Source organism: Miniopterus natalensis, chromosome 16 (genome assembly GCF_054644295.1).
Source record: "Miniopterus natalensis isolate mMinNat1 chromosome 16, mMinNat1.hap1, whole genome shotgun sequence".
In the NCBI taxonomy this organism is placed as follows: domain Eukaryota; kingdom Metazoa; phylum Chordata; class Mammalia; order Chiroptera; family Miniopteridae; genus Miniopterus; species Miniopterus natalensis.
The window spans coordinates 26,464,089-26,491,076 of NC_142096.1; the positions used below are offsets into that span (position 1 = coordinate 26,464,089).

A 26,988-nucleotide genomic window follows, 5' to 3' on the forward strand; every position below is an offset into this window, starting at 1 on the left:
TAGTCCTGTAGTAAAGAAACACCTTGAAGTTTGTTTAAACCAGTAATAGTCCCTGAATTTGGTTACGAACCATTTTCCCCCAAAGTAGCCCCTGATCATGTTTTATAGAAAACACTTTCTGGGAAAGGCTTTTCTAAGTGATTATTACGAGTGTACTCTGTAAATATGGTACATTTTTAAAAGTTTACATTCTAAAATAGCATAAAAGCTTGCTAAAAATGAAGAAAATGTCCAGGATACCGCTTGTAAAAGTAAAAAGTTTTATTTTGATTGATTTCTCAATGAATGGTTCAATATAATGCCAGTTTTTAATGGCAAAAATTTGGTTCCAAACTCCATGATGCTACAGAGAGCTACTGCTTTTCCCAGAAGTAGGTGAACAGCTGGAAACAGAAAGCACAACTTCCTAGCAGCATGGGAACTCCTTACCTGCAGGCCCAACAGGCTGCACCTTTACACTGAAAGTAGCACAAAGATGAGCTGGTGACAAAAGTGAGAAGTGGGAACAAGATGCGAACATCAAAAGGAGCAATACATGTACTAAAGACAACAAAAACCCAACACAGCTACACAGATTTTAAAGGATAATTATAGAAAAGAGAACCACATATTTTACTCAAATGTTTTTTAGAGACTTTCTGTAGAGATACAAATATATATATATATTTTTTTATCCAAAAATATGTTTTATACAGATAAATGCTTCTCAATTAAAGATGGGACCAAAGCTATAGTTGTAACATAAAGCACTATCTCCTTTTAAGACTATTTATCCACCTGAATTTTCAGTTTCTTTAAGGTTAGTGCATTAAATGTTTTCCAAATATAATTACCTGACATTCTTTTTATAGATATAAATCAAGTAGGCATTATTTTTAAAAAGGGTTTGCAGGTTAAACAATGTTCTTCTAAGATGCTGTGCATATTGTACTTATGACAGGCCCCATTAAGAATCATTATTAATAAACATATCAAAAAGGGCTATATCAGATTTTCTTCTTTATAGTAAATATTTAATTTTCTGATTTCCCGTTTACAAGTGTTGAAAATGCACAAGAAAGATTTTACTTCACAGGTACTTTTATGTTAATAGAAGATATTTTGATTCAACAAATATGATAATAAATCTCCACATTGTAACCAAGAGTATGTGTTTTTTTCCTTAAAAAAAGAAGAAAAAGGGATGTAACACTAACAACCATTACCTATAAAATAAAGCACACTATTATTTTGGCGAATTTACAAATTTTTCCCCCCTACAAAAAATCCTAAAAACTCCTAAAAATTAGAGAACACTGAAAACATATTAAAGTTTGACATCCAACTTTATATTATTTCCATTTTACCCTGAAAGATAACTTAAAAAATATGACCTGGCTGGAAGAGGCCATCTTGCTAATATAAAAAAACAGTGAGAGCAAGAAATTGTATCATTGATATGTAGAATTTTTGTAAATAGTTCTCTCTCCAAATCATTAGAAAAATGTTGAAAGATAGAAAACAAAGTAAAATATGGTGGTGGTCCCTAAACTATTTTAAAGGCAAGGAGCTTAGTCTAAGCTAAAATAGTTCTCATTCAATAGTAATTATCCTCCGCTCAACTGCCCTTTAAAAAACGCATGAAACAGTACAACAGTGAGAATCAAAGAGCACAAACTGCATTTTCAAGAACAGAAAAAAAATCTCTAGTGCTGAAAGATATAGTACAAAGCAGATTTCTTTGGGGACATTAATCAATTAGATTATAATTCATTATGAAGATTTCTCTTTTCTATTACGGGGAGAGTCTGCTCCATTTGAAGTTACTGTTCCATTTACACCATTTTCTGAAAAGAGAAAAGAATCAGTGTTACTCTCTTTTATGAAGAAACACAAATATCTTTATACATAAAGGTACCTTCAGAGAAGAAAACTTAAAATCCAATATATACTTTGATGCCCACAGGTGAAACTTATTCACCAGTCCTTAATCTTTACTAGCTTTTAGCCAATCATAAAACCTGATTTAAACATTTAATTGAAAGTGGCAAATCAAAAGCAAAGTAACTATAATGTCATTAGATCTCAATAAAAAAATAAAAAAGTAACTACTATTGAAAGCAGAAAAAAGTGGTTACAGATAAAAAACTCCAAAAAACAATTACAGGAATTTTTAGTCTTCAGAATAGTACTTTTGGTAGAAATAAAGAACCTTTTACATTTGACAGTAGACAAAGTTCTTGGGAATGTTTCCTTATAACATACTAAAAGTTGCATTTAGGATAATAACTCTTATGTGTAAGAGTATATCATGGCCTTCTTTTTCAAGCTATGATAGAATAACTGATTCCAAAAATACCCATAGAAGTTGAATACACAAATGGCTCTTTAAAGGTACTGGAAAGAAATCAAGGCAGCTATGTGTATTTCTCCCTCAAGATATTTGCCGACTATTAAATGTGCAGGCAAGAAATGAAGCAGAAAGCAACTCCTAAGGACAAAGCAAGCTACACAGAGATTTGAGGAGTCTCACAATGATAGGGAGACAAAAACCTGAATTTGGGGCCCATCAGGGAAGACAGCCCTTATATATAATTTTTGTCCTGAAAATGAGGGCAAACTAGAAACAGATCAGTTTGAAAGAGATAGAATGCTCTACCCTCAAGGAGATAGAATGATCTACCCATACTCAACTCAGAAGTTAAACAAATTCATCCCGATCCTCCACATATTTTACCCAAAACGTCCAATATTAAATTAAAAATTACCAGGCATGCCAGAAAACAAGATCAAATGACTAAAAACTAAGAGAAAAACAGTATCAGAAATAGATCATCAGGTGATTCAGACTCGTAGTTGTCAGATAAGAACAATGATTAATAAAAAATAAATAAAAAGATGGAGATTTCACTAGAGAATTGAAGTCTTTAATCCCAGAACTTATTATACAGTAATTAAAATATAAATTTAATAAATGAGTTTAATAGATTAGGCACAACAGAAGAGATTAGAAAACTAGATTAATACTCAGATTAAAAGAGAAAGAGGTAGAAAATACAGAAAGTCTGAAAAGATACAAGGGACAAGGTAAAAGGGTTTATTTAACACATATACTGGTGTTCCAGAAGGACAGGACAGGAGAAAGAGAATGGGGCAGAAGTGATACCTGAAGAAGTAATGGGCAAGAATTTTCCTAACACCATAAAAGAAACCAAACCAAGATTCAGTAAACTCTACATAACACAGAGCAGGATAAATACAAAGAAAATCCTACCCAGGTACATCACAGCATAACTGCCAAAACAAAGACAATAATTATCAGACTGAGTGAAAAAAATCCAATTATGTGCTGCTTAAAAGAGGCACAATTATATTTAAGGACAAAGAAAGGTTTAAAGTAGAAACATATATGAAAAGCTACACCATGTAATATTTCACCACAAGAAAGTTGCTGTAACTCAAGTAAATTCAGAAAAACTAGAGATGAAGATGGACACTTGATAATAAAAAAAGGACAAATTTTACAGGAATTTATAATGACCCTACATTTTTATGAAAACCTTTAACACGTCATCAAAATAATTAAAGCAAAACCTTACAAGTTATGAGAAATGGTCAATTCCTCTTGCAGTAATTGACTGAACAAGCAAAACTCCTTTAACCAAATCAGTAAAGATAGAAAAGACTGAACAACACAATTAACAAATTTGACCTGCCTACAGAACATAATACCCAACAAATGCAGATCATGCCTTTTTTTTTTTTAAATATGTTTTTACTGATTTGAGAGAGAGGAAGGGAGAGGGAGAGAAAGAAACACCGATGATGAGTCATTGATCAGCTGCTTCCTGCACGCCCCCTGCTGGGGATTGAGCCAGAAACCCGGTCAGGGCATGTGCCCTGACCGGGAATCGAGCTGTGGCCTCCTGGATCCTAGGTTGATGCTCAACCGCTGAGCCACGCCCAGACAGGCTACACCTCCTATTGAAGTGCAAAACTGTATACATGATGAGCCATAAGGAAAGTCTCAACAAATTCCAAAGAACTGAAGTAATTCAGGGTATGTTTTTTAACCAAAGTGGAATTAAACTAGAAATCAGTAACAGAAAGAAAACTAGAAAATGCCTATATATTTGTAAACTTAACAATGCACTTATAAATAAGGCATGGGTCAAAGAAAGAAATCACAATTGGACACAGACAATGGTGGGTAGAGGACTGGGGAGGGGGGTGGGACGGGGTGGAATGGGTCACTGGGGAGAAAAAGGGACATCTGTAATATTTTAAACAAAACAAAACAAAAAGAATGTGAATCTATAGTTAAAAATCTTCCAATAAAGAACACTCTAGATGATGGAAGGAAGCTTGACTTGGGGTGGTGAACACACAATACAATATACAGATGTATTATAGAATTGTACACCTGAAACCTATATAATTTTATTAACCAATGTCACCCCAATAAATTTAATAAAAAAGTTAAAAAATAAAGAACACTCTAGGTTAGATTTGGTGAATCCTTCCAAACACTTAAATAAAAAATAATGCTGATGTTACACATGGAACAAACTGCCCAAGATTTTCTATAATGCTAGAGTGACCCTGATACCAAAACCTGACAAGATTATTACAAAAAAAAAAAAGAAAAAGACAATTACAGGCCAATCTTTTACATGAACACAGATACAAAAATCCTCACAAAATTCTGAAAGAAATTAATGCAGGCAAAAGGGATGTGTTATTATCATCACCTTTGGTTTATGCCAGGAATGCAAGATTAAATTAGATTTGAGAATTAATACATTAAAAAATACACATCAATATCCTTCATGAATGCAGATGTAAAAATGCTCAACATCCCCGCCCCCCAAAAACCTAGCAATCCAAAACAAGCAACATCTGAAGAGGATTATGTGCCATGACCAAGCAAGATTTATCCCAGGAATGCACTATTGACTTAACATTCAAAAATCAATTAATGTAATCTATGATATCAATAGAATAAAAGACAAAAACCATTTGATGATTTTAGTAGATGCAGAAAATGCAAGTGACAAAATCTAAAAGCTTTTTATAATAAAAAATACAAGTGAATAGAGGAAACTTTCTCAACCTGAGAAAGACCATTTAGGAAAAACCCACAGGTAACATCGTACCTAATGGTAAAAGACTGGATGCCTTCCCCGTAAGATCAAGAACATGGAAGGACATCTGTCTGCTCTTGCCACTTCTAGTCAACATTTTTCTGGAGGTTCTAGCCAGCGTATTTTGTGAAAAAATGAAATAAAAGGCATCCAACCCTAGTCAGTTTTGCTCAGTGGTTAGAGTATCAGCCTGTGGACTGAAGGGCCCCAGGTTTGATTCTGACCAAGGGCATGTACTTAGGTTGCAGGCTTAATACTGACCCCAGCTGGGGTGTGGAGGGAGGCAACCAATCAATGTGTCTGTCTCACATCGATGTTTCTCTCTCTCTTTCGCTCTCTCCCCCTTCCACTCTCTGAAAAACAATGGAAAAAATATCTTTGGGTAAGGATTAAAAAAAAATAAATAAAAGTCATCCAGACTGGACAAGAAGTAAAACATTCTCTATTTGTAGAGGACACGATCCTGCGTACTGAAAATGCAAAGGTATCCACACAAATACTATTAAAATAATAATGATTTTTTATAAACCTAGTTAAGTTCAGCAATGTTGCAGGATACAAGATTAATATGCAGAAATCAATTGTATTTCTACAATTTCTATACTGGCAATGAAAAATCCAAGACTGATATTAAAAAGATAGTTCTATTTACAAGAGCATCAAAAAAATAAAATACTTAGAACAAATTTAATGGAAGAAGCGTAAGACTTAAAACATTGAAAATACAAAATTTAACTGAAAGAAATCAGAAACGGAAAGACATTCAGTTCAGACTCCCCAAGGGAGTCTACAGATTCAAGGTAGTTAGCTTTTTTGCAGAAACTGACAAGGTGATCCTAAAATTCACATGGAAATGCAAAGGACACAGAATAACATAAAAAAGAACAAAACTAGATAAAACTCACATTTCCTAATTTCAAAACTTACTGTAAAGCTACAGTAATTAATACAGTGTGGTACTGATATAAGATAGACATACAGATTAAGAGAATAGATTTGAGATTCCAGAAATAATTACTTTTAAAATCAACTGATTTTCAAAATGAGCATCAAGACAATTCAAGAGATCAGTCTTTTCAACAAATGGTGCATATGCAAAACAATGAGTGGTTCAGTCACTTTGGAAAACAGTGTAGCAGTTTCCCATAAATGTTAAATACCCATTTACTACATGACTCAGCAATTCCACTCCTAGGTATATACCCAAAAGAGTGAAAAACAGGTCATCAGACAACAACATGTACAAGAATGTTTACTGAATTATTCCTAATAGCCAAAAAGGGGAATAACCCAAATAATCAGCAACTAATACACAGATAATCAAAACATGGTATATCCAAACAATGGAATATTATTTGGCCATAAAAGGGAATGAAGTATCAGTACATGCTAAAACACGAATGAACCTTAAAAACATGCTAACTGAAAGAAACCAGCAGCAGAAGATCAGCTATTGCATGACTTCATTTACACGAAATGTCTAGAGAAGGACCAAGCAGCCAGATGCTATTAAACACACACAAAACTATTCCACTTGGGACTCAAGGGCGGAGGAGAGAGTTGTAAAGAGGTTTTGCTTTTTAAATATGAGTAAGATGCCTGGAAGCAAAAACTATTACTTTCTAGGCCAGTTATTCACTGAAACTGCCCATATACTTTGGTCCACAGTGGTTCAAAGTAATCAAGCAGGGAAAGCCTGTGAGAAAGTGAGTAGACAGCTTCTGAGGGAAATAAGTGACCCTACGGAATCACCAAATTCTAGAGTAGGGCAAGATTATTTTGCCTCTAATTTTGCTTAAAAGTAGAATAAAAATTTCTTTATAGGATTTTAAATCTTAGTAAGGTTATAAATAAGACCCAAAACATTTTTTTTTATGTTTTCTACTCTAGGTTTTTCATTGTTTACTGAATACAAACCTGTTCCTTTTCTAGATCTGCCTTTTGTCACTGCTGGTTTCTTCTTCACAGTTGGTGCCTGAAAAGCAGAATGTTCCCTCCACCTGCGAAGCTGAAAATTAATGAACTTCCACATCATGAATGCTTGGGTGATGCAAATCGATGCCAGAACTGCAATTCTGAGAATATGAAGAAAAAAACAAAAGATTAGAGGGCATCAAAACAATGCTACTGAATAAAGTGGTCTATCTTGTTTTGATAGTATTTAGTGCTAAATTCCCAAATTATTATCCCATTAATAATAATCCCAGAAGTTAAATAAATGCTTTGGTATTTAAATTTAGACATACAAAACAGGTATAAAATCAAACCAAATGAGTATTTTCCCCAACCTCCATATTTTTTAGGTAACTCATATCATAAACTGATATAATACACACTACACAGCTGTACAAAGTGAGGAAGATTTCAAATGGACCATACCTTATACCCAACACATTGAAGTTTCCAGTACTGAAATCCAGCTTCTGGTTCTCTGCTCTTGCAAGACCAAAGCCAACAGTGAGAACCGAAAGAATTAAAGTCAGAAGTCTTCCCAAAACAAACAGAACTGCCCACAGAGAAAATCTGCAAGAAAAATTGCAACAGTAAGAAAATATTCTAGTAGGAATCAGATTCTATTAAGTAAAGCACACTAAAACAGCATTTATTTTTCTGCAAAAAGAATTCTGCAAGTAAAATGTTTGGAAGATGCTACATTATATATCACACTCTGAGAGATAACATATTAGCATATTTAAGGCTCTAGGCAGTCCAGTAAAGAAATGTTTTATTTTTTGTTTAGCTGATACTTTTTTTTTTACATAACTACTATTAATGACCCTCACAACAACGGGTATATATAATCATTTTGAAAACTGCTAGACAAAACACAACAAAAGCTGTGCTGTAAGTAGGACACCAATTCTCTTATTTAAGAGTCCTAGTTCTACTTTTTTTTAAAGATTTTACACTTTTATAAGTCATGCCGCTTCAATTCTGTTTTCAGTTCAATTTTCCCATCAAAATATTTTAATATTTTTAAGGTTATATAATCTATTATTTCATTTTCTTCTGAAAAGTTCACTTCCCTCTTATCCCTTGTCCAAAAGAAAAACATGTATTATGCAAGATTGGAGAAGTTAGAAAAGTAAACCCAAAAAGCCTTCAGAATTACAAGTTCCCACATTATATCTCTCTAGCTTAAGACAGACTCCATTTTAGAGAATAAAACACCAACCTGAATTGCTATTAGTTTCATTTTATTTAAAGCTGCTACTAACAACTTATAAAGTAATAAAATGCCCACAGCATGGGCCTTGGCAACGCAGGCCCTGGCCTCAATTACAGGAAGACGAGAAAGGCTAACCAACTTACCCTTTCTGGTACTTTTCATCAGTGAAATAAAACAGGCGGGAAATGTGGAAAAGAAATTCAACAAAATAATGCGGCACCAGAAGAACAAGTCCTAGATGATTCAAGCTGTTAAAAGAATAAATTTAAAATGTAAAAGTTACTTATCAATTAAAACAGATTAGCATACTATCTGCCCAGTCCACATCCACACCCAAGAACAATCCCAACTTACTTCAAAAGATAAGCTCCAGCAATGTGAAAGAGGTAAAGACCTATGTAGACAAGCTGCCGAGGAATATCCTCCTGTAAGTAGAAAAGCGCAATGTAGATGAAGGCATGCTGCAATACTTCTGTTCCTTAGGAGCACCGTGGCAGGGTGAAAAACGCACTATTACAGAAGCCCTGAAGGTGATTCTGCCCCTGCACCCTCTCCAACCACTCATCCCAGTTAGCGGCATGGCTCCAGCAAGTCATTTAACTTTGTCTGGCTTCAGCTACCTCATCCATAACGTGTGACTAATACTTGGGTTTGCCTGAGTCAGATGAACTCAAAATCCCTTTCAATGCTAAGATCTACGTTTCTTTTTATAATAAACATTTATTAAATGACACACTATTAATACCCATGATAATGTCCTTCTAATACTAAAATTGCTATATTTAGCAGTAGAGATGCTTTTGTTTTACCTAAAACAGTATTTACATTTTTAGCTCATACTTTTAATCCCTTTCATTGTTGGTTTCAGTTAAAATTTTATCTTCTCACTTAGGCTATCACCTAATTGTGTATTCTTCCTCCTCTTAATAACCCTGTGAGCCAAGTATGCACATTTGAGTTTTGCCTCTCTTTTATTCTTCTATAGTCCCTAGCAACCTGATTATCTTAGAAACAGTGTGACGTAAGTGAAGACATGCTAGTGGATCATAAAATCAATTTAGGGGGTCACACTAACCTCTTTTAAAATATGAAATAGAATAGAAAATGCTAGAGTGTACAGCAAGCACATTGTATTGTTTCATGAAAATTTTATTCCATATTGTACACACACACACAAACACACATACACAGAATCCTGATGTAAAATCTAGTTTTCATTTTGGGTTGCAGTAAAAAATATTCACAAAATAGCGATGGGTCCAATAAACGCTAATTTATGAAATGCCTGTACCCTGGCATTTCTAGTGTCTCTGGTTTTGGCAGTTTTCCATATACAGGTATCCCCCGGCATTTCCAAAGTTCACTTTATCCCACTTCGCTTTTATGAAAGCCCTACATTATTATCTGCTTTTATAACCAAAAGAAATCCAAAGAGGATTATATGAAAAATAGCCAACAAGTAAAAAAAAGTGTTCAGCATGTTTGGCAGAGAGCCCTTAGAGAACAGCAGGTGGTTCCACCAAGCTCCTTCCCCAGGAACTACACCCGGCATCTCCGCATCGAGCCGCCATGACTCTGAACTGTGTCTGTGAGCATCTGTGCTTTGAGTTATTTTGTGCATCTGTAAGCAAGGTAATTAATTGTTTCTTTGCTTTATGGCATTTCTTCTTATGAACAGTTTCACAGGAGCAATCTACTTTTGGATAGCGGGGGAAACCTGTGTATATATATGGCTATGTTAGTCATTTTAGTAGAGAGTTACTTCGTTGAGTCTTCTAAGAGTAGAGATTGTACAACTCTAGTTTTGAAACTGAAAACTCCCCTCTAGTAAGAATGGTACAAAGATCAAGTGTTAGAAAGGTGGGACATAGGACAGTCGAATGGTCCCATAGACAGTACTAAGTTTACAGTGGTTCTTCCAATTGCAGAGAAGTATCTCTGAGAATAAGTTGTCTTAAAATCCTCTCCAAATAATTTTCAAACTTCAGATAAAATATTTATCCTTACTAAGGGAGAGAGGGAACCTCTTTCTTCTCTCATGATTATTTCAGAACAGCTCAACTGTAGTGTTATAAATGTGATCTGATATGCTATACACATGCTTGATACATGATACGCTATATATGATTTTGTTATATAAATTAACTTCTCCTATCAGGAGCCAGAAATGAGGTGTTACTTATTTGTTTGCTTAAAGATTAACAAACATTATGCCCCAGCCAGGTGACTCAGTTAGTTAGTGTCACCCCATATACCAAAAAGGTTGCAGGTTCAACCCCGGGTCGGGGATCGTAAGGGAGGCAACTGATGTTTCTCTCTCCCCTTTCCTCTCTTTACAATCAATAAACATACCCTTGGGTGAAGACTAAAAAAAAAAAAAAGATTAACAAACTTTTATATACTTGAATGGAAAAATATATAACGAAAATGAGTTATTAGAAAAGCTTTGCCATATATAAGCTTTGTTTGTATATTCTTAATTCTAATGTTCATGTAGCTTACGTAAGGATGAAATCATGGAATGATGACTTAAAATTCTGATTTTCTCATTTTTCTGAAAATCTAATAAATATAGAATACTAAATCAAACCAAATTCTAAAATTATAAATAATTTCAAGTGACATTTTTGGTTGTTACTCCAACAATTTTTTATTATATACTATAATGAATTTCTATTTTTCTAAAAAAATGCTTTTCTTAACTATACCATACTATAAAACAAACTTGACTTTAAACTGAGCATCACATATATGCCAATATAAGGCAAAGCTTTCCCCTTAAACCAGGGATGGAGTCATCTCATATTTAAATCTTTTCAAAGCTCTCGCATTATAGTAATCTATACTGATTTGTTTATTTTTAATAACAAGTAAATGTTTGGGTAAGATACATAGCCTTAAAAACCTCAATGTCATTTCTAAATGCTTACGGGTGTCTAGTGGAGGAATCAGTAAGACAGAAGATGATGTACTTTGAAACACTGAATTAGATGATTCAAAAAGTAGCTCTAATGATGAATGACGTATTAACAAGGTTGCACAAGAAAAGTGTGAATATAACTGTCATGAAGTAGGAGTGGGGGAAAAAGCATTATTTCTAGTTTAATATACTTTATATGATATACAATTATATGTATGTATAAGTAAATTAAATAAACTAAATATCAGAAATAAAACATTTGGCTCTTCAGCCATGCTTCCCTGAAACTTCATATATTCAATTTGGCTAAGAGATTACATTTTGAATCTTATCATGGGCAAAATGGAGGATTGTTGTTTATACTGAAGCATACATATTATATGTAATTAAAAGTTTCCTTAAGAAAAACTGAGTTATTTGTGACTAACACACCTCTTGAACTGCTACCAGCAATATTCCTTTCTTTCTTCATTTCTCTGTAGGATCAGTTCAAAAGAATCACTATGCTAGTTTCTTCCAGCTAAGAGTTCTTCCAAAAATAATTTTCAGAGCAAATTTTAAGAAACTGTTTAACACATATGCAGCTGTTACTTTCAAATTGTTAATTACTTGAAACAGTTACTTTTGACTGTAATGTGTAGGTGTTAAAAATAGTTTCAGTTAAGTTCTAAGTTATGCAAATTATTCCATAAAAATTAGATTGCATTTCTGGAGAAATGCCATCTGGCAGGAACTGATAAGGAAAGTGCTTTGAGAACTAAAATGAACAATTACTTTGAAAGATCCCTCTTGACTTACATGGTCAATTGACACAATATAGAGTATGGATTAATAGTGAAACCCAGAGGTATAAAAACATATGAAGAAAACTTTCAAAATTCAAGCCATGGTACTAAGGACATCAAGAGCCTATGTTATTTTCAGCAGCACTGTCCAAAAGAACTTTCTGCATTGATGAAAATGCTCTCCATTGATGGAAATGCTCTCTGCTATCCAAAATGGTAGTGTAGCCACATGTGGCTAATGAGAACCTGAGATAGGCCTAGTGTGACTAAGAAAGTGACTTTTGTTTTTATTCAATTGTAATTAATTTAAATGTGACTAGTGGCTATTGTTTGGACAGTACAACTCTAGGATGTTTATGGTTCACACTGGGGGCTTACTGAATATGGAAGGGCTACTCGAAATTTTAAGTCTAAGAATTTTATCTTAAGACAGTTCTAGATCAAAGGTTTTATGAATTATCATCCTAATCCTTACAATCAACTCAACTAGAAAAACATTCTACAGTACTTTATTAAAGAAATCAACATAAAAAAGACTTATAAGCCATACTACATGGACTCTAATGTGGTGCTGTTTTTTCACTGTAGTAGACACATCAATGATGACAGATACATAGGACACAATACAAACATAGAACAGTAGTAAAGCAAGACACTCATGAATTAACTATTTGCAGCATATATAGAAATAAGTGTGGCGTTTGACAAGACAGAGAGAAACTGGTCACTAAAAGGGTTGTTACACTTCTATTTGGGAAACCTTCTTAAAATAAGCAACTAAAAATGTTTTAAATGTGGAAAAATGTAAATATTTATACAACAAACAGGGAGTTAAATGAATACTCATGTACCCATAACCCAGCTTCAACAGTCGTTAACTCATGAGCAAACGTGCTTTTGTCCATACCCTCACCCATGTATAATTTCATATATGGGAATTTTAAAATAACCTGTCCCCCCAAAAAGGAAATAAAAGTGCTTCATTAATTTATCATGCGGAAAGGTATTCCAGGAAAGAGAACTGATGTGTTGGGGTTATAAAATTAAGAGATGAATGAGAATGAAGCATAGGAGAGAGAAGAGAAAGGGACCAGGGGAGGAAGCCCAGGTGAGACCCTTAAAGTACAGGTCAGCAGCTCTATTTTAGTTTAAAGCAACAGGGAGAGCTAGTGTACATTTTAGAGGAGAAAGAGTTCAATAAAGGAAATCAATTGCTCTGTAATATCATGGAACTCTGACTTCACAAGCACTGAGGGTAAAGCTAAAAAAAAGAATACTGCAGTGCCACAGGAGTTTATTTGTCCAGATAAAACAAACACCTCTCCCACATGCTAAAAAGAGAATGCTCCACCCAGTTCAGGAAAAGCTTCACTGGTGAACATTTAACTATGGTTTACTTTTTCAATACTGAATTTTTCTTTGGGAATTACATACAGACCATTAATTGTAGTAAATCTGATTAATCTTTATATCAATTATATGAAATTAATATTACACTCCAAAATTTAATTTATTTTAAATTACTATTAACATAATTTTAAAACAAGCAATTAGCATGTCAAATGTAAAAGATCCCCCTCTAAGTTAAAATAGTGACTAAGGGTTTTTTTTCCTTTTTTTTTTTTTTTTTTTTATGTATCTCTTTATTGATTTCAGAGAGAGGAAAAGAGAGGGAGAGAAATAGATAGAAACATCAATGATGAGAGAGTCATTGATGGAGCCCACAACCCGGGCATGTGCCCTGACCAGGAATCGAACCCTGACTGCCTGGATCCTAGGTCGATGCTCAACCGCTGAGCCACGCCTGGCTGGGCAAGGGTTTTTTTTTTCAATAAATACTTAAGGATACCTAGTTTTTGTGGAAAGAGGGGAGCTGAGAGAAGAATGGGGTAAGAGTTGAGGTGAGAGGGAGGTTCGAGACACTAAAAAAAAAAAAAAAAGACAAGATAATTTTAAAATCACAAAATCTCAGCTTACTTTTTTGGTTTTCTGGAAGTAGAGCTCAGGAAAAGCATGAAACCAGTAAGCCAGCTGTAATATGTAGAAAAACTTCACCTGAAATCTGCGTAACACAAGAAAGTAAAAAAATACATTTTAAAGCCTGATATTTTTAAAGACTAAAGTTAAAAACAAACACTGGAACTGAGGATTTACTAAGTAGTTATGTTTGTGCTATCATTTCAGGTGCCCTTACAATAAATACTCTGTGTACCTTTCAACAACTCTCCCTCAGCCACTTCCCCTGTCTCCCAGGGATATTTCTACCATGAGTCAATTCCTCTGTATTAAACAGCAGAAACAAAGACATCATCTGAAGAACCCTGTTAACATGCAAGCTAGCTGGGAGGAACCAGAGCCCCTGTCTATTAGTTAATTCATACTGATTAATGTGTCACGTCAGCTACCGAACACATAAGAAACATGACTGAGGGAGGTAGTTTCATCAAAAGGGAAGCGGGAAAGGCACAAGACTGACACAAAAGCAAAGGCACACAGATTAAAAATCACCTGAAATGGGGATAATCCCAATTTCAAACATCCTCAATTTCCTGTTAGTGAAATATGGTAACTGCCTGGTTGGAACAGGCCCCAGATAAATGGAGGCAAACCAGGAAAAAAGAGAGGAACTGGCAGAGAAGCGTTCCCTGGGAGATAAATCCTGATCAGTCAATAGTCTCCTCTTTACACTGTACCCCTCCAGTCCTTCTGCTTTCTCTTTTGATTACTATTACTTTAAATAAGTTTTTTATTGATCTCAGAGAGAAGGGAGAGACAGAAACATAAATGATGAGTGTCATTGATCAGCTGCCTCCTGTTCGTCCCTTACAGATGATCGAGCCTGCAACCTGGGCATGTGCCCTGACCAGGAATCGAACCATGACCTCCTGGTTCATAGGTTGACACTCAACCATTGAGCCATGCCAGCCGGACATGCTTTCTCTTTATTCTCCCTTCTCCCACTCCTTCAGAAGTCTAAAATAGAAACCACAAAGCCAACCTGAAATAATAATTTCCGGGGGTGGGAGAGAAATACAGTCCCACACAAATGTGATGTTTATAACCCATTCTATAAAAGCTCATTGCATTGATAGAACTTTAAAAAGTTACAATGATTCAGCAGAGTGGACATTATTGCTGGACTTGAAGATATGAAGGTGGTCATGTCATGGTCATGTCATTCCCTTCATATCTTTTTTCCAAAGCTCAGAGCACAGTGCATTTACTGAATGGCTAGGTGACAAGCACCACAGCCAGGCACAACAAAGGATATAGAATAAAAAGAGGTATGACTTACACAAATGACACAATTATAGAACAGTCAAAACAATGTATGGATGCTACATAAGATATTATACACCACAACGACAAATTCAGGAAAACAAAAGATAACACAGGCTAAATACGAGAAAAATCTGGAATAACTGTATTAGAGCTAGGCTTGAAGAATGAATAATTTAGTTGAATGCCTTTGCCGCCACTAAGCTTCTGAAAGCACCTTATAGAAACTTTGGGGGCTAGAAAGATAAAAAAGAAACAATCCCTACCCTGAAGCTTATAGTATAAGAGAATAAAATATGGAAGGAGTGAAGAGAGTAAGGCAAAGAAAAGGAGTAAACCTATGGGGAAGATGGAGCAGGGAGACGGAGAAAGGATGAGGGAGAAGACAGGGACACGGAGTACTAAAGTAGAGATTATTGTTACAGTCAGTATTCTCAAGTTAACAAACACACTGAAAAGATTATATTCATGAAAAAAGCACAGGAATTTTCTTCTTATGGCAGCAGACCTGCCAAAGAAATACTATCGTATGAATTTGCCTAAGGTCCTAGCGAGAATAAGAACAAATTCTGCTTTAGGTGACATGACCATGGTCCTTAACTAAGAAAGCCTGCTAGAAATTACTTACGTCATCAGGTTAGGGGGATAAGACCTCCACAAAATTGTTGGGTCTGAGATGTAGTTTTCCTAAGAAAGAAGATATAAATATCAGCCTGACAGTAATGCAAAATTCTTGGAAAATAAGACAATATTTTCATTTTTTGCACATTTACAACTTCCCACAGCAAGTTCCAAAGAGCTCCTGAAGTCAAAGATTTTATTAATTGCTTAGTTATTGTCAACTTAGCTGAATTGTTTACTTTAGAGAAGTAAAAACCAATGGACATATGAAGTCAAATAAGACACAATTATTGGCCTTCTAAATTCTTTCAGTACAGTCGAGTAGAAAATACATATATGCAAACAAACATCAACCAAACAAAAAACAGAAATGGTCCATAACAGAGGTACAACAGCTGCAGGAGAGATGGATTTTATCTTGAGTAATCAGAGAGGGTTTCAGGAAAGAGGCAGCACCAGCCACAAGATGGAAGATCAAGGTATTACCAAGTTTTACAGATTATGTCCACATACTCACCAAATCTTTTTCTTAGATAACCATATCTAGTCAGTAAGAATTATTGCATAAGGAAAAAAAACACAAAACCTAAAGTGACTATATTTAATAAAAATATTTTCCCAATGAAATGTAACGTTTTTAAAAAAACTTTATAAGATAGATTTTAAGCTAAAATGTACATATATCTATAAAGTATTGTTACAGCAGCAGTGTAAAGTGGAATGAGCACTGGATTGAAAGGCTCAGTTTTAGCCTGTCTCCAACATTAAGTGTCATACCCTGGAAAATTCACTTTGCCTATTTATTCATCTCTAACATGGTGATTAAAAAAAATTACGTGTCCTGACAGACTCAAAAACATGTTAACTCTGGAGCACTAAGATTAATACTAATACTAACACTAACACTAAGGTTGATACTGCCTTCCCCCTCATTAGTTAGAATGATACTCTCACAGGTTTAGAGAGCCTTAACTGCAAAGTCAACCAACGTTTTAAGTTGCTTGGAAAATATCTGAACTGTTTTCAAAGGGGGAAATAACTAGAATCATTACAATTCATGTAACCTAGCAGAGATATCACTGACATCTTACCCTTTGTGCTAAAACAGAGATACCTGCAAATGACTGCAAGATATAAAAATAACATTTGATTGACTAAAAATAAGTAAGGCTTTCAGAAACACTGAACATAGGTTAAAATTTTTCCTGTATAAAAACTAACTGAAAGAGACTTATCGATCAAACTTGCTTTCTATTAGTTCATTAGCAGAATTCTTAATCTTAGATAACAACAGAAGAGGGATTTTCTAAAATTAAAAAACAGGACATCATTTTTTGTTCTGGTTATATACTGTAAATACTTTAAGAGATGAAAATTTAAGCATAGTATATACTTACAGATACTAGAATGAATGTGCCCCAAATACAAGAAAATAGGTAGAATGCACTAAGCTGACCAGATTCATTAAACTTGCTGTGTTTCGTTTTGGAGAAGTGCATTCGCCTGTTAATTTTCTAAAAATAAAAACAATCAATAATTAAGATTATAAAATGTATTTAATATATGACAATCATAGTATGGAGAGCTAGTATTTTACAAAGTATAGATTTCTAAGATTGTATACTTACATCCAACACATACTCCTGAATTATGGCATGAATAATTATCGCCACTAGCATGTAGAAGAAAACTGTAGCCAAATCTTTGATACCATAGTAATAAAAAGACGCTGATTCAGTAGCTTGTTCTTCTGAAGGCCAAAAAGGACAGGACACACATACACAAAAATATACATGAGATTATAAAAACAGCACTAGGTACAACATAATTATGGAAACAAACAAAAGATGACTAACCTAATAAATAAGTACTACAGAAACATCATGGTAATTGCTTCTGGACATCTTGAGTCATGGTAACAATGAAAATTGAGGAGACTATCTAGAAATCGAAAGCTTCGGAAATTACTTACAAAGACTTGACACATGTTATGTTAGTCACAGCCACCAAAAACCAAAAAAAAGGAGGGGTGGCCACACTTAGCTCCTTGGGAAGACTGTAAAATTGACATTATCTCAGGTGTATAGATTAGGTTACACTTAGCCCATCTGCCTGTATTTTTAAAGAACTTTTGAAACTTTCTACTTTTTACCTCTACTTTCCAACTAGACATCACATTATGATTCTAAAGGAAAAAGTGATTTAACCTGTATTTGATTTAGTTTTGATCTATGCACAGTGGAGATAAAGTAGCAACTGCTACTTAAAATTGTTTTTAACCTCTGAAATTGCTGTAACTGTTCAGAACAAAGCTTAACCAAATACTTGGGAATTGGTAAAGTGCTTCATTCTTCTCTGGTATATTCAATTTCAAAATAACTTTGTGGTTTTCAGTTATCTGGTAACTAAGTCACTAAATCAAATATTTACAAAACTATATAATGGAACAAAAACCCAACTCAATGTTATATACTTGATCTTACATTTTAAATAGAGAGGTCCAGGGCAAGTTTACTGCTTGGATATGTTAATATTTTATGAACTGAGTACCCCATTCCTCACCCATGCTAGCATTGTGCCTTCAGAAACCTTGGCTGAACAATGATACTTCAAACAAATGTAAAATATCTATGCCAGAGGGAAGAGAAGGCAAAAGAAAAAAGTTCTGACAGAATTTCAAGCCCATTTACAAAAATGTACAACAAACACTAAACACATAAAAACTGATTTCCATGTAATACATAGGGTGAAGTCAACCAAAAACATCAGATCTTACATTACAAAAATATCAAAATAATGTTCAGTCTAATCATGAATGAGATTTGTGCAATTAATGAAGAACCTAGTGTACATGGAAATTTCCCAGGTTGTCCAAGTGAACTTTTCCACTTAAATAGAAAATTCTAAAAGAAAAGCACCTACCTGTTGCAGGGAGGGTAACATTGTACTGAAGAGTAACGAAAATGATAGCAACTTTTGCTGTTATCTAGAAAGAAAAAAAAAATCAAGTCAATCTGTGACCTCCTGAAATGTTGGGGGAAAATATTGTAACTTCTGCCCCAAATCTAAGAACCAAGGGCACTCTAGTTCCTGTGGCATCCTGGTGGCACAAATGGAATTCTTGATCACCAAGGAATTGAGGGTGGGAGTTCAACTAAGAGCATTCTGTATAATTCACTCCTAACTTTAAGGTTTCAAAAGAAACACTCTCTGTAGTTCCACTAAATGGTGATTTGACAGATAGTTTCTCTACTCTAGACCTGTCCAGGGAATACACAGTTCCTATCAAGAAAAAATTTTAATGTAAATTAATAAAAGAAACAAGCACAGTAGCCATGACAAAAATGGATCAAAGGTAGGGTCTGTGGTGTGTGTGTGTTAATCTCCCACACACCTGGCATAGCTAAGTGGTCAATAAATATTTAAATGACCTGACTACAGGTAAAGTAAAGTGGTCAAAACAGAGAAATGGAATGCTTACTGAATATTCATAGGTACAAGCACTGTGCTAGACAAGAAAACAGAACAAAGACGAATGATATAATCCTTGATGACTAGGAGCTTAGTTGGGCCAGGAAGACAAAATTATTATAATACTATAGAATCAGTGCCAATGGGTATTCAGGATAAACAACCTTTTTTGGTTTTGGTTTTTTCCCTGGGTGGGGAATGAGGCATGTTCTGGAAAGGCTTCTCAGAGGATGTGGTGAGGATGAGGGAGCTGTCCCGCTGGAAAAGAAGTCAATGAGGGGGCTGAAGAGGGCAGTGCAGGTAGCAGAGACAGAAAGTGCAAAAGTGAGTAGCAGTAAACACAGGCCTGGCATGGGCACACATCAGAAGTGGTAGAAAAGGCTTGGACAAGCTATCAAATGCTAGAAAGGACCTTGTTTCTTAAGCTAAGAAGTTTAGATTTTATTTTAGCAGAACTGGAGAATTTTGAGGAGGGAAGTTCATAGGTGCTTTTTGGAAAGGTGGCTGGCTGTGGCTTACTAAGTGGTCTCTCAAGTCTCCTCGGACCCAGCTCCACATGGCAACCAGAATCATCTTCTGACTGTGTTAACACCTCTCCCCATGCCCACTCTCTGCCCCAAAATCCTTCCCTGGATTCCTGTTCTTTCTAGGATAGAGAACAAATCTCCAATGTGGCCCATACAATTCATGGTCTGACCCCTTCCCCGGGCCTCCAGCGTCATCTCAGACCATTTTCTCAGGTTCCCTTGCCCGTTGCATTCCTCCTCCCACAGGGTCTGTGCATATGCAGCTTTACCTGAAACTGCTGGGAAATATTCACACTTCAGGCCCGAGTTCCACCGCACCTTTTCAAGGAAGCCTGCTCTGTCTCTCTTAGAGCAGGTCATTTCCTTTGTTTGATTATCTGAGAACTGTCTTCCTTTCAAAACACATACTCTTGGTGTGACGATACTAACAATTTCTGTCTCACTCTTTAGAAAGTAAGCCCCATATGAGCTGGGAACATGCCTGATTCTGCTCATCACCATATGCTAGAGGCCAGCATGGAGCCTGGCACATATTAGGTGATGGATCAATATTATGGAATAAATACTAGATAAAATATAAGCTGGAGTAAGTATGCAAGTCAAATATAAAACTTCTGCAAGAGCACATGAAAGATAATAAGGCCCGAACTAAGGCAGTGGTAGTGGGATAGAGCGGACTTTTGAGGCAGAATAAGGTTTGGTAAGCAAGAGTCAACAATTATGTATTGATGCGTATAGCCTGAACAACTGAGTGAAAAATAATGCCATTAATAAAAATGTGGAATACAGAAGGAACAGCAGGTTTGGGGGAAAGGAGAAGAACCGGAGTTCTAGATAAACTTAAGATTTCTGTAGGAAGCAAAAGCCTAAGCCTGGAACTCTGCAGGGAGACCCTAGCTTAAAGATTTGGGTGTCTCTTTTTACAGGTAGTGACTCAAGGTGTGGAAGTATATAAGCATCTATGAAGAGGGTACAGCATTCGCAGGCAAGTAGGACATCAGACTGTGGAGTGGGCAGAGAAAAATCTGATGGCAAAATAAAAAGTGATCAAAGAGGCAGAAAGAAAATGAAGAGAGCTTGATATCCCAAAAGCCAAGGGGGAAACATTTCAAATAGGTGTGGTTAATAAAGTCAAAGTTTCAAAAGACACGTGGCAGGAAAAGAGTGTAATGGACCGGACAATTTAAGAAGTCATCAATGGTCACGGCTTGAGTAATTCCAACAAAATAATGAGAGTGAAAGCCAAATCACAGTGGACTGAAGAACAGAAGAGGGACAAAGTGGTACCTAGCAACAGATGCAGGTCAAAATTTATGTTGTTTTTATGGGAGAGACCAAGCTTGTGTGCGGGCAACATGCGTGAGTGTGTATGCCTATCTCTGGCAACTTTTAGCACTCCACGAATGGGGAGAAACAGGAAAGATGGTGGGCTGGAAAGATGGTTGGGCATTCGCAGGGTGAATGGGGAGAAAGACCAAAGGGGAAAGGAAGCTGAGAGCCTGGGGAGAGTGTGGATAAGTAGTTAAAGTCTGCAAGGAAAGCAAAGCAATGAGGAGGCTAATATACTGGAGAAAATGAAAGGGGGCCACAGGATCATAAAAGCTTGGACTAGCTGGAGAGCAGGCATATGAGGAGAATGAGGGAGGTGAACAGGTTAGTTGTGGCTGAGCCTCTGCTACACTGGAATTCAGGACCTGGAGATAAGGCAGGTCTGTGTGATAAAGCCCAGGGTATGACACTCAAGTGAGTTGATAACTGTGATAGACATATAAAGGTCACCTGAATAGAAAAGGCCAGTAAGGCTTTTTGTTACAATTTGAATCATATACATGGATGCATTAGAGCAGGATGACCGCATGAATTTCTGACATAACACTGCTTCCATGCACTTATTTTTAATAAAGTTGATTACTAAACTTCATTTAAAAAATATCTTTGCTTTGACTTCATATATATATAAACATAAACACACACACATCCATTTCTAGTTTAGCACATGAAGTCACTGCTACATAACTAAGATAACTTTTTAAGAGTTTCTCACAAATGACAAGTGAAATTCTTCAAAAAAAATTTTAATATCAAATACCAAAAGCAAAAAAATTAGATTATCCTTTTATGCTGGGCTTCCAAATAAAATTAAAGTCTAGCCTCCAGTTAGTTTATCATGTGACATTAGTAGATTATAAGAAGAGAAAAAATACAAACTACATGCCCCCAAAAAGTTTACAGAAAAATTAAACCAGTTATCACATTCCTAGACATTTCTAGGCCCCCCCAAGTCACACAACCGCAGCCAGCAATGCTTTAGTTAAACTAATTTTACAATTAATTAATAGTAAATCAGTTTGGAATGAAATATACTACAGAAATACATAATGCACTAAAAAGTAAAAATTACTGCATTTATGACATTCTGGGCATTTACAGCACGGCTCTCCATTTACAAGGAAAAAATGACTTAGATATCTCTTAAACAGGTTACCACAAACTCTAATGAACTGTTTAATTCTATGTTGTATGCAACATCAGGAATATAATAATATTTCTTTAATTAAGTAGCCACCAGTGGGAGTTGGTGTTTATTTCTTTTTGTTATACAGAGATGCTAACTATTTTGTACTTGTTAAAGGCTGATGTGACTACTACACTGACTGGGTGCCTGAAAGATAAAAGGACAATTCTGAACATCAAATTCTACTTTATGTAAAATTAAGTTCTTAAAAAAAGGAAAGAAAATGTTGGCATTAAGACAAGTTATGCTTAAAAATAAACCTCCAAAACTATTCCAAGGTGGTTGTATAAATGTATCCCAAACCTGCACCACCCACACAACCTAGACTCCTGAATACCTGGAAAGTAACACCCTTCCAGAAAATACTCCTCTTGGAACCCCACAACTCTTCTTCTCCAGCCTCACTTTCAGAAAGCTTCCCAAGTATTCTTCCATTTTTCGACTGTTCAAACTTCCGTAACTCAAATATGAAGCCATTAATTATAGACCATAATTTGCATTATGTGGTTGGAGGCCGACTATACTAAAAACATGATTTCAAAATTTATAAGCAATTTTTGATATCACAGTTTCCTGGAAATTAAACACATTCTGCCAAAACAAACTACAACTTCCATCAATCTTTTCAGTATACGCTGGGTGGGGCAAAAGTAGGTTTGTAGTTGAGTACGTGAAACAGTTTATTCTTGTATTATTTATTAATTATTGTATTATTTTCCATATGAAAAACTGTAAACCTACTTTGACCCTACCTTGTATAATCTCTTTAGCTACTAATGGTTGGACCCTTCTCTCACATAAAAATACTGTTTTGTATTTTCCCACTTTGATAAGTATCTAAGGAATACTAAAAGCTACCACTCATGGCAAGTCTCCTGTATGCCAATGAACTAGGCAGACATTATACATATTAATTTTACTCTCAGAATTAGCCAATGAGCCCCATTTTACAGAGAAGGAAACAAGTTCTGAGAAGTTAGATGGCATGCCTTATGTCATCCAATTAGCAAACTGTAAAGCTCTAACTTAAGCTCCAGCATCTATAGTATTTCTATATTGAATCCTCATTTTGGCTAGTAATAAAGTATCTGTTATTGCTTTGTCAATTTCACCATAAATCCTGATACTTCCTCAATATATTTACACAAAGGGCTTAACAACTCTACTGTAAAAACATCTTTTCTATAATTCTAGCACAATTAACTGTCATTCTACAATTATGTTAACTTTGAGATTTATCAGCAATTATTTTTAAGTTACTTAGTTTTAATTTATTGATTTTAGAGATAGGAAGGGAGAGAGGGAGGGAGAGAAAGAAACATCAATTTGTTGTTCCACTTATTTATGTATTCATTGGTTGATTATTGTGCCCTGACTGGGGATTGAACTGGCAATGTTGCAGATGGGGATGACATTCTAACCAACTGAGCTACCTGGCCAGGGCTATCAGCAACTATTTTAAAGATCAAATAGCAAAACTAACATGGTCAATTTCTCCCCATATGTAGACAACATGCTTTTAAATCCTAACTTTAAATATGGTAAGAAAAATGTACAACTTGCCTAGACTTCCCTCTCCTATATGCTACTTTAATGTTCTTTTGAACTGACCCTAAAAACTTTTTAGATTGCTTTGTCTATTGAGCTTTACAAATTTTACATATTTACATAAAGGCGAATACCCACTCACTGTTAAAAAAAATCATTAACATGTGAGACAAGATAGAGATGGTGAACTTCCCTAGAGTTGTGATAAGACAATGTGAAATATTTTATATAAAAGCAAAGTTATCCATTTCTAAGTGTATTTTTTATTTATATCCCATTTCATTCAATGCACTGTAAACATATCTTGTAGGTAATAGTGCTCCTAAATTACATTTTTAAAGTCAGGAGTTCTTACCATATGGAGATGGGTTAAGACAAATTTATACAAAAGTATTACTTTTAAAAAAATATTTATTGATTTGAGAGAGAGATAGCAAGAGAGAAAGGGAAACATGGACTTGCTGTTCCACTTATCTGCACATTCATTGGTTGATTCTTGTATGTGTCCTGACCAGGGATGGAACCTGCAACCTTGGCATATGCCAAGGCACAAAACTGAGCTATATGCCAGGGCACAAAAGTATTACTTCTAATAACAAAGCAGGAAGTATAAATAAATAAAAAACTCAGAAAATGAGTACAAATGTTGAGCACTGCATTTTTAATAATATCATACATTTATATAGTACTCATATGGTGCTTTTACGCCATATTACCCGATCCTTGCATCACTAACTGTGAGAATGGCACAGGTGATGTAATTTCCTTAAAGAGAGCAAAACCCTGAAGTTTAGCCTTGGGTCGAGGGTAGGTCAAGTAGCATAGGCCCAGCCTAAAGTGAAGTGATTGACCTATGTTAGTTCCCTTTACCTTTCCTTCAGCTACACCTGCTCCCTTCTTCACAATGGACTGAGTGGAAATAAATGACACTATCAGAAACTTAAAAATCTGTATTTAGACTCAGAATAGCAAAAGTAAATGAAAATATTAAGTTACCTAATAATAACATTAAAAAGCCTACATGGACTACATTTAAAAAATTTACTCATCCTTTGGCCACTGGCAGTCTCATTCCACTAGCTTTTTGTTTTTTCCCCAAGAATTCGTAATGTCCCTCATTCAACAAATATTTAAAGCAGTTCCTACACCTAGGCACTATTCTAGGCACTGAAAATACAAAAAAAGTCTGCCCTTACATTCCAGGAGAGGCAGAAAGACAGTAAATAAGTAAAATAAGTACATTGGACAGGGCGTAGGGGCTATCGAGAAAAATAAAAAAGGGAAAGAAGACAAGGAATGGGCGTGTGTATTGGGGAGCGAGGGAAAGAGAACAGTAGGATGTTACGCGTTCACCTCGCAGTTTATCACCCACATTGAACAGCTGTTAAGTCGTCAAGATACTAGGTACGTGGGAAGAGAATTTACACACTCCTGACATTTCCAGCCTTTCCGACTTCAAGAAACAATAACAAAATCGCTCGACTCCTTGCCACTGCTGTTCAGAACCTCGACTTATGTATCAGATCTTGTTTCTTTAAGGAAAAAGCAAGCGTCAGGGCAAAAAGTTTGGGAACTGGCTGGCGATACCACCAGTTTGGGAGACAAGAGTCCAACAATCGGCGTGGCTCCGTGTGCCCACGCGCGGCCCCTCGCCGCCCCGCGGCCGCCGCCCTTCCCGCGGGCAGCATATGCCGGGCTCCGTTTGTTTCTCGTTCACCCCAAAGTCCGGGCTGCCGGGCCCCCGCCCCCACCCCGGCACGCGTGCTCCCCGGCCCCCCGGCCGGGCCTCCGCGGCGCCCCGGCCCTCGCCCGCAGACGCGCCGGCGGCCAGGCGGCCATCCCCCAGCCCGCCCGCCCACCCTCCGGAGCCAGCTCGGCGGAGCGGGGCCGCCCCCGCCGCCGTCTGCCCCTCGCCGGCTGCCACGTAACCCTTCGCGGGAACCAGGAACTGCGCGGCCGGCGGGAGGGGGCGGCGGCGGGAGGGGAGGGCAGCGCGTCCGCAGAGGGGGCGACGCGGCGGCCCCCGGCCAGGCCCGCCCGGGCCCCGCGTCCCCAGGCCCGCACCTCGGGGGGCGGGCACCTCCCCCTCGCCGCAGTCCCCGCGGTCCCCGGCCGACGGTGGCCCGGGAAGGGGGCACCCGGGCGGTTGGGGCGCGGGGCGGGCTCACCTCGAACATGAGCCCCAGCAGGAAGACCATCGCCACACAGGAGACGATGTCCGCGTGATTCTGCAGGATGAATTCGTGGCTCAGGATCGGGGGGCTCTTGGTGCTCTTCCTGCGAATCGCCATGGTGAAGCCGCCGCCCGCGCCTGCAGGTGCTCCGCCCGGCTCGCTCTTCCCGGCTGCTCACCGACCCGCCGCCGCCGCCGCCGCCGCCGCCGCCGCCGCCTCCCCCTGGCTGCTCCTCACAGCCCCGCCGCTGCCGCTCGCTGGGGCTGCACTTCCCATCCCACAGCCAGTACGCAGCTGCCGGGGCCGCCCGGAAAAAAAAAAAAAAAAAAGCAAAAAAAAAAAAAAGCGAGCCCACGGCGGGGACGAGCATGCGCAGCAGGGAGACGGCGCTCGCTCGTGCCGCTGCCGCCCCTGCGAGCCCACAGCGCCTCCTGGCGACCGGAGGCCGTGGGCCCCGAGCCCGCGAGGGAAGGAGCCTGAGCGACGCGCCCCCTGCTCGGCGCCACGCACAGGGTTGAGGCTCGAGCTTCCCGCGCAGTTAGCGGCTGAGTCCCCGCCCGGCGGCTGGTGGTCACCTGCTGCGGCGTGCAGGGGCCGCGAGCATGCTTTCCCGCCCTCCTGGCCACCCGGGGCTGGCTGTCATTGTCTGCTTCCGTACTGATGGTCACTTCTTGAAAGCCACCGCCACCGTCGAGATCATCTGAACCTAGGACTAGGGCCTAACTATTCAAGGGTACGGTGTAGTCTTCTGTTTTAGCATCCGCCTTACAAATGAACCTCAGAGTTCTTTTACACGCTCCTGGGGACTTTTTCCTACTCTTGGTAGGCTTGAGCTAGTTTTTTTTGAAAAAGAACA

The 26,988-nt window shown here is 37.3% G+C and overlaps 1 protein-coding gene across 1 annotated transcript; it reads right to left on the reverse strand.

Annotated features, from left to right (window-relative positions):
• Positions 1-243: 243 nt before the first annotated feature.
• On the reverse strand, positions 244-26,284 carry TRAM1 (translocation associated membrane protein 1). Its single transcript, XM_087825439.1, has 11 exons — positions 26,127-26,284; positions 18,820-18,883; positions 17,526-17,647; positions 17,295-17,411; positions 15,905-15,963; positions 13,975-14,059; positions 8,647-8,717; positions 8,436-8,540; positions 7,503-7,646; positions 7,041-7,198; positions 244-1,826 (listed from the first exon to the last, which is right to left on the reverse strand). Exons 1-11 carry the CDS (start codon positions 26,247-26,249, stop codon positions 1,753-1,755), a joined length of 1,122 nt encoding a protein of 373 aa, XP_087681565.1. The 5' UTR covers positions 26,250-26,284; the 3' UTR covers positions 244-1,752.
• Between the last annotated feature and the right edge of the window lie 704 nt (positions 26,285-26,988).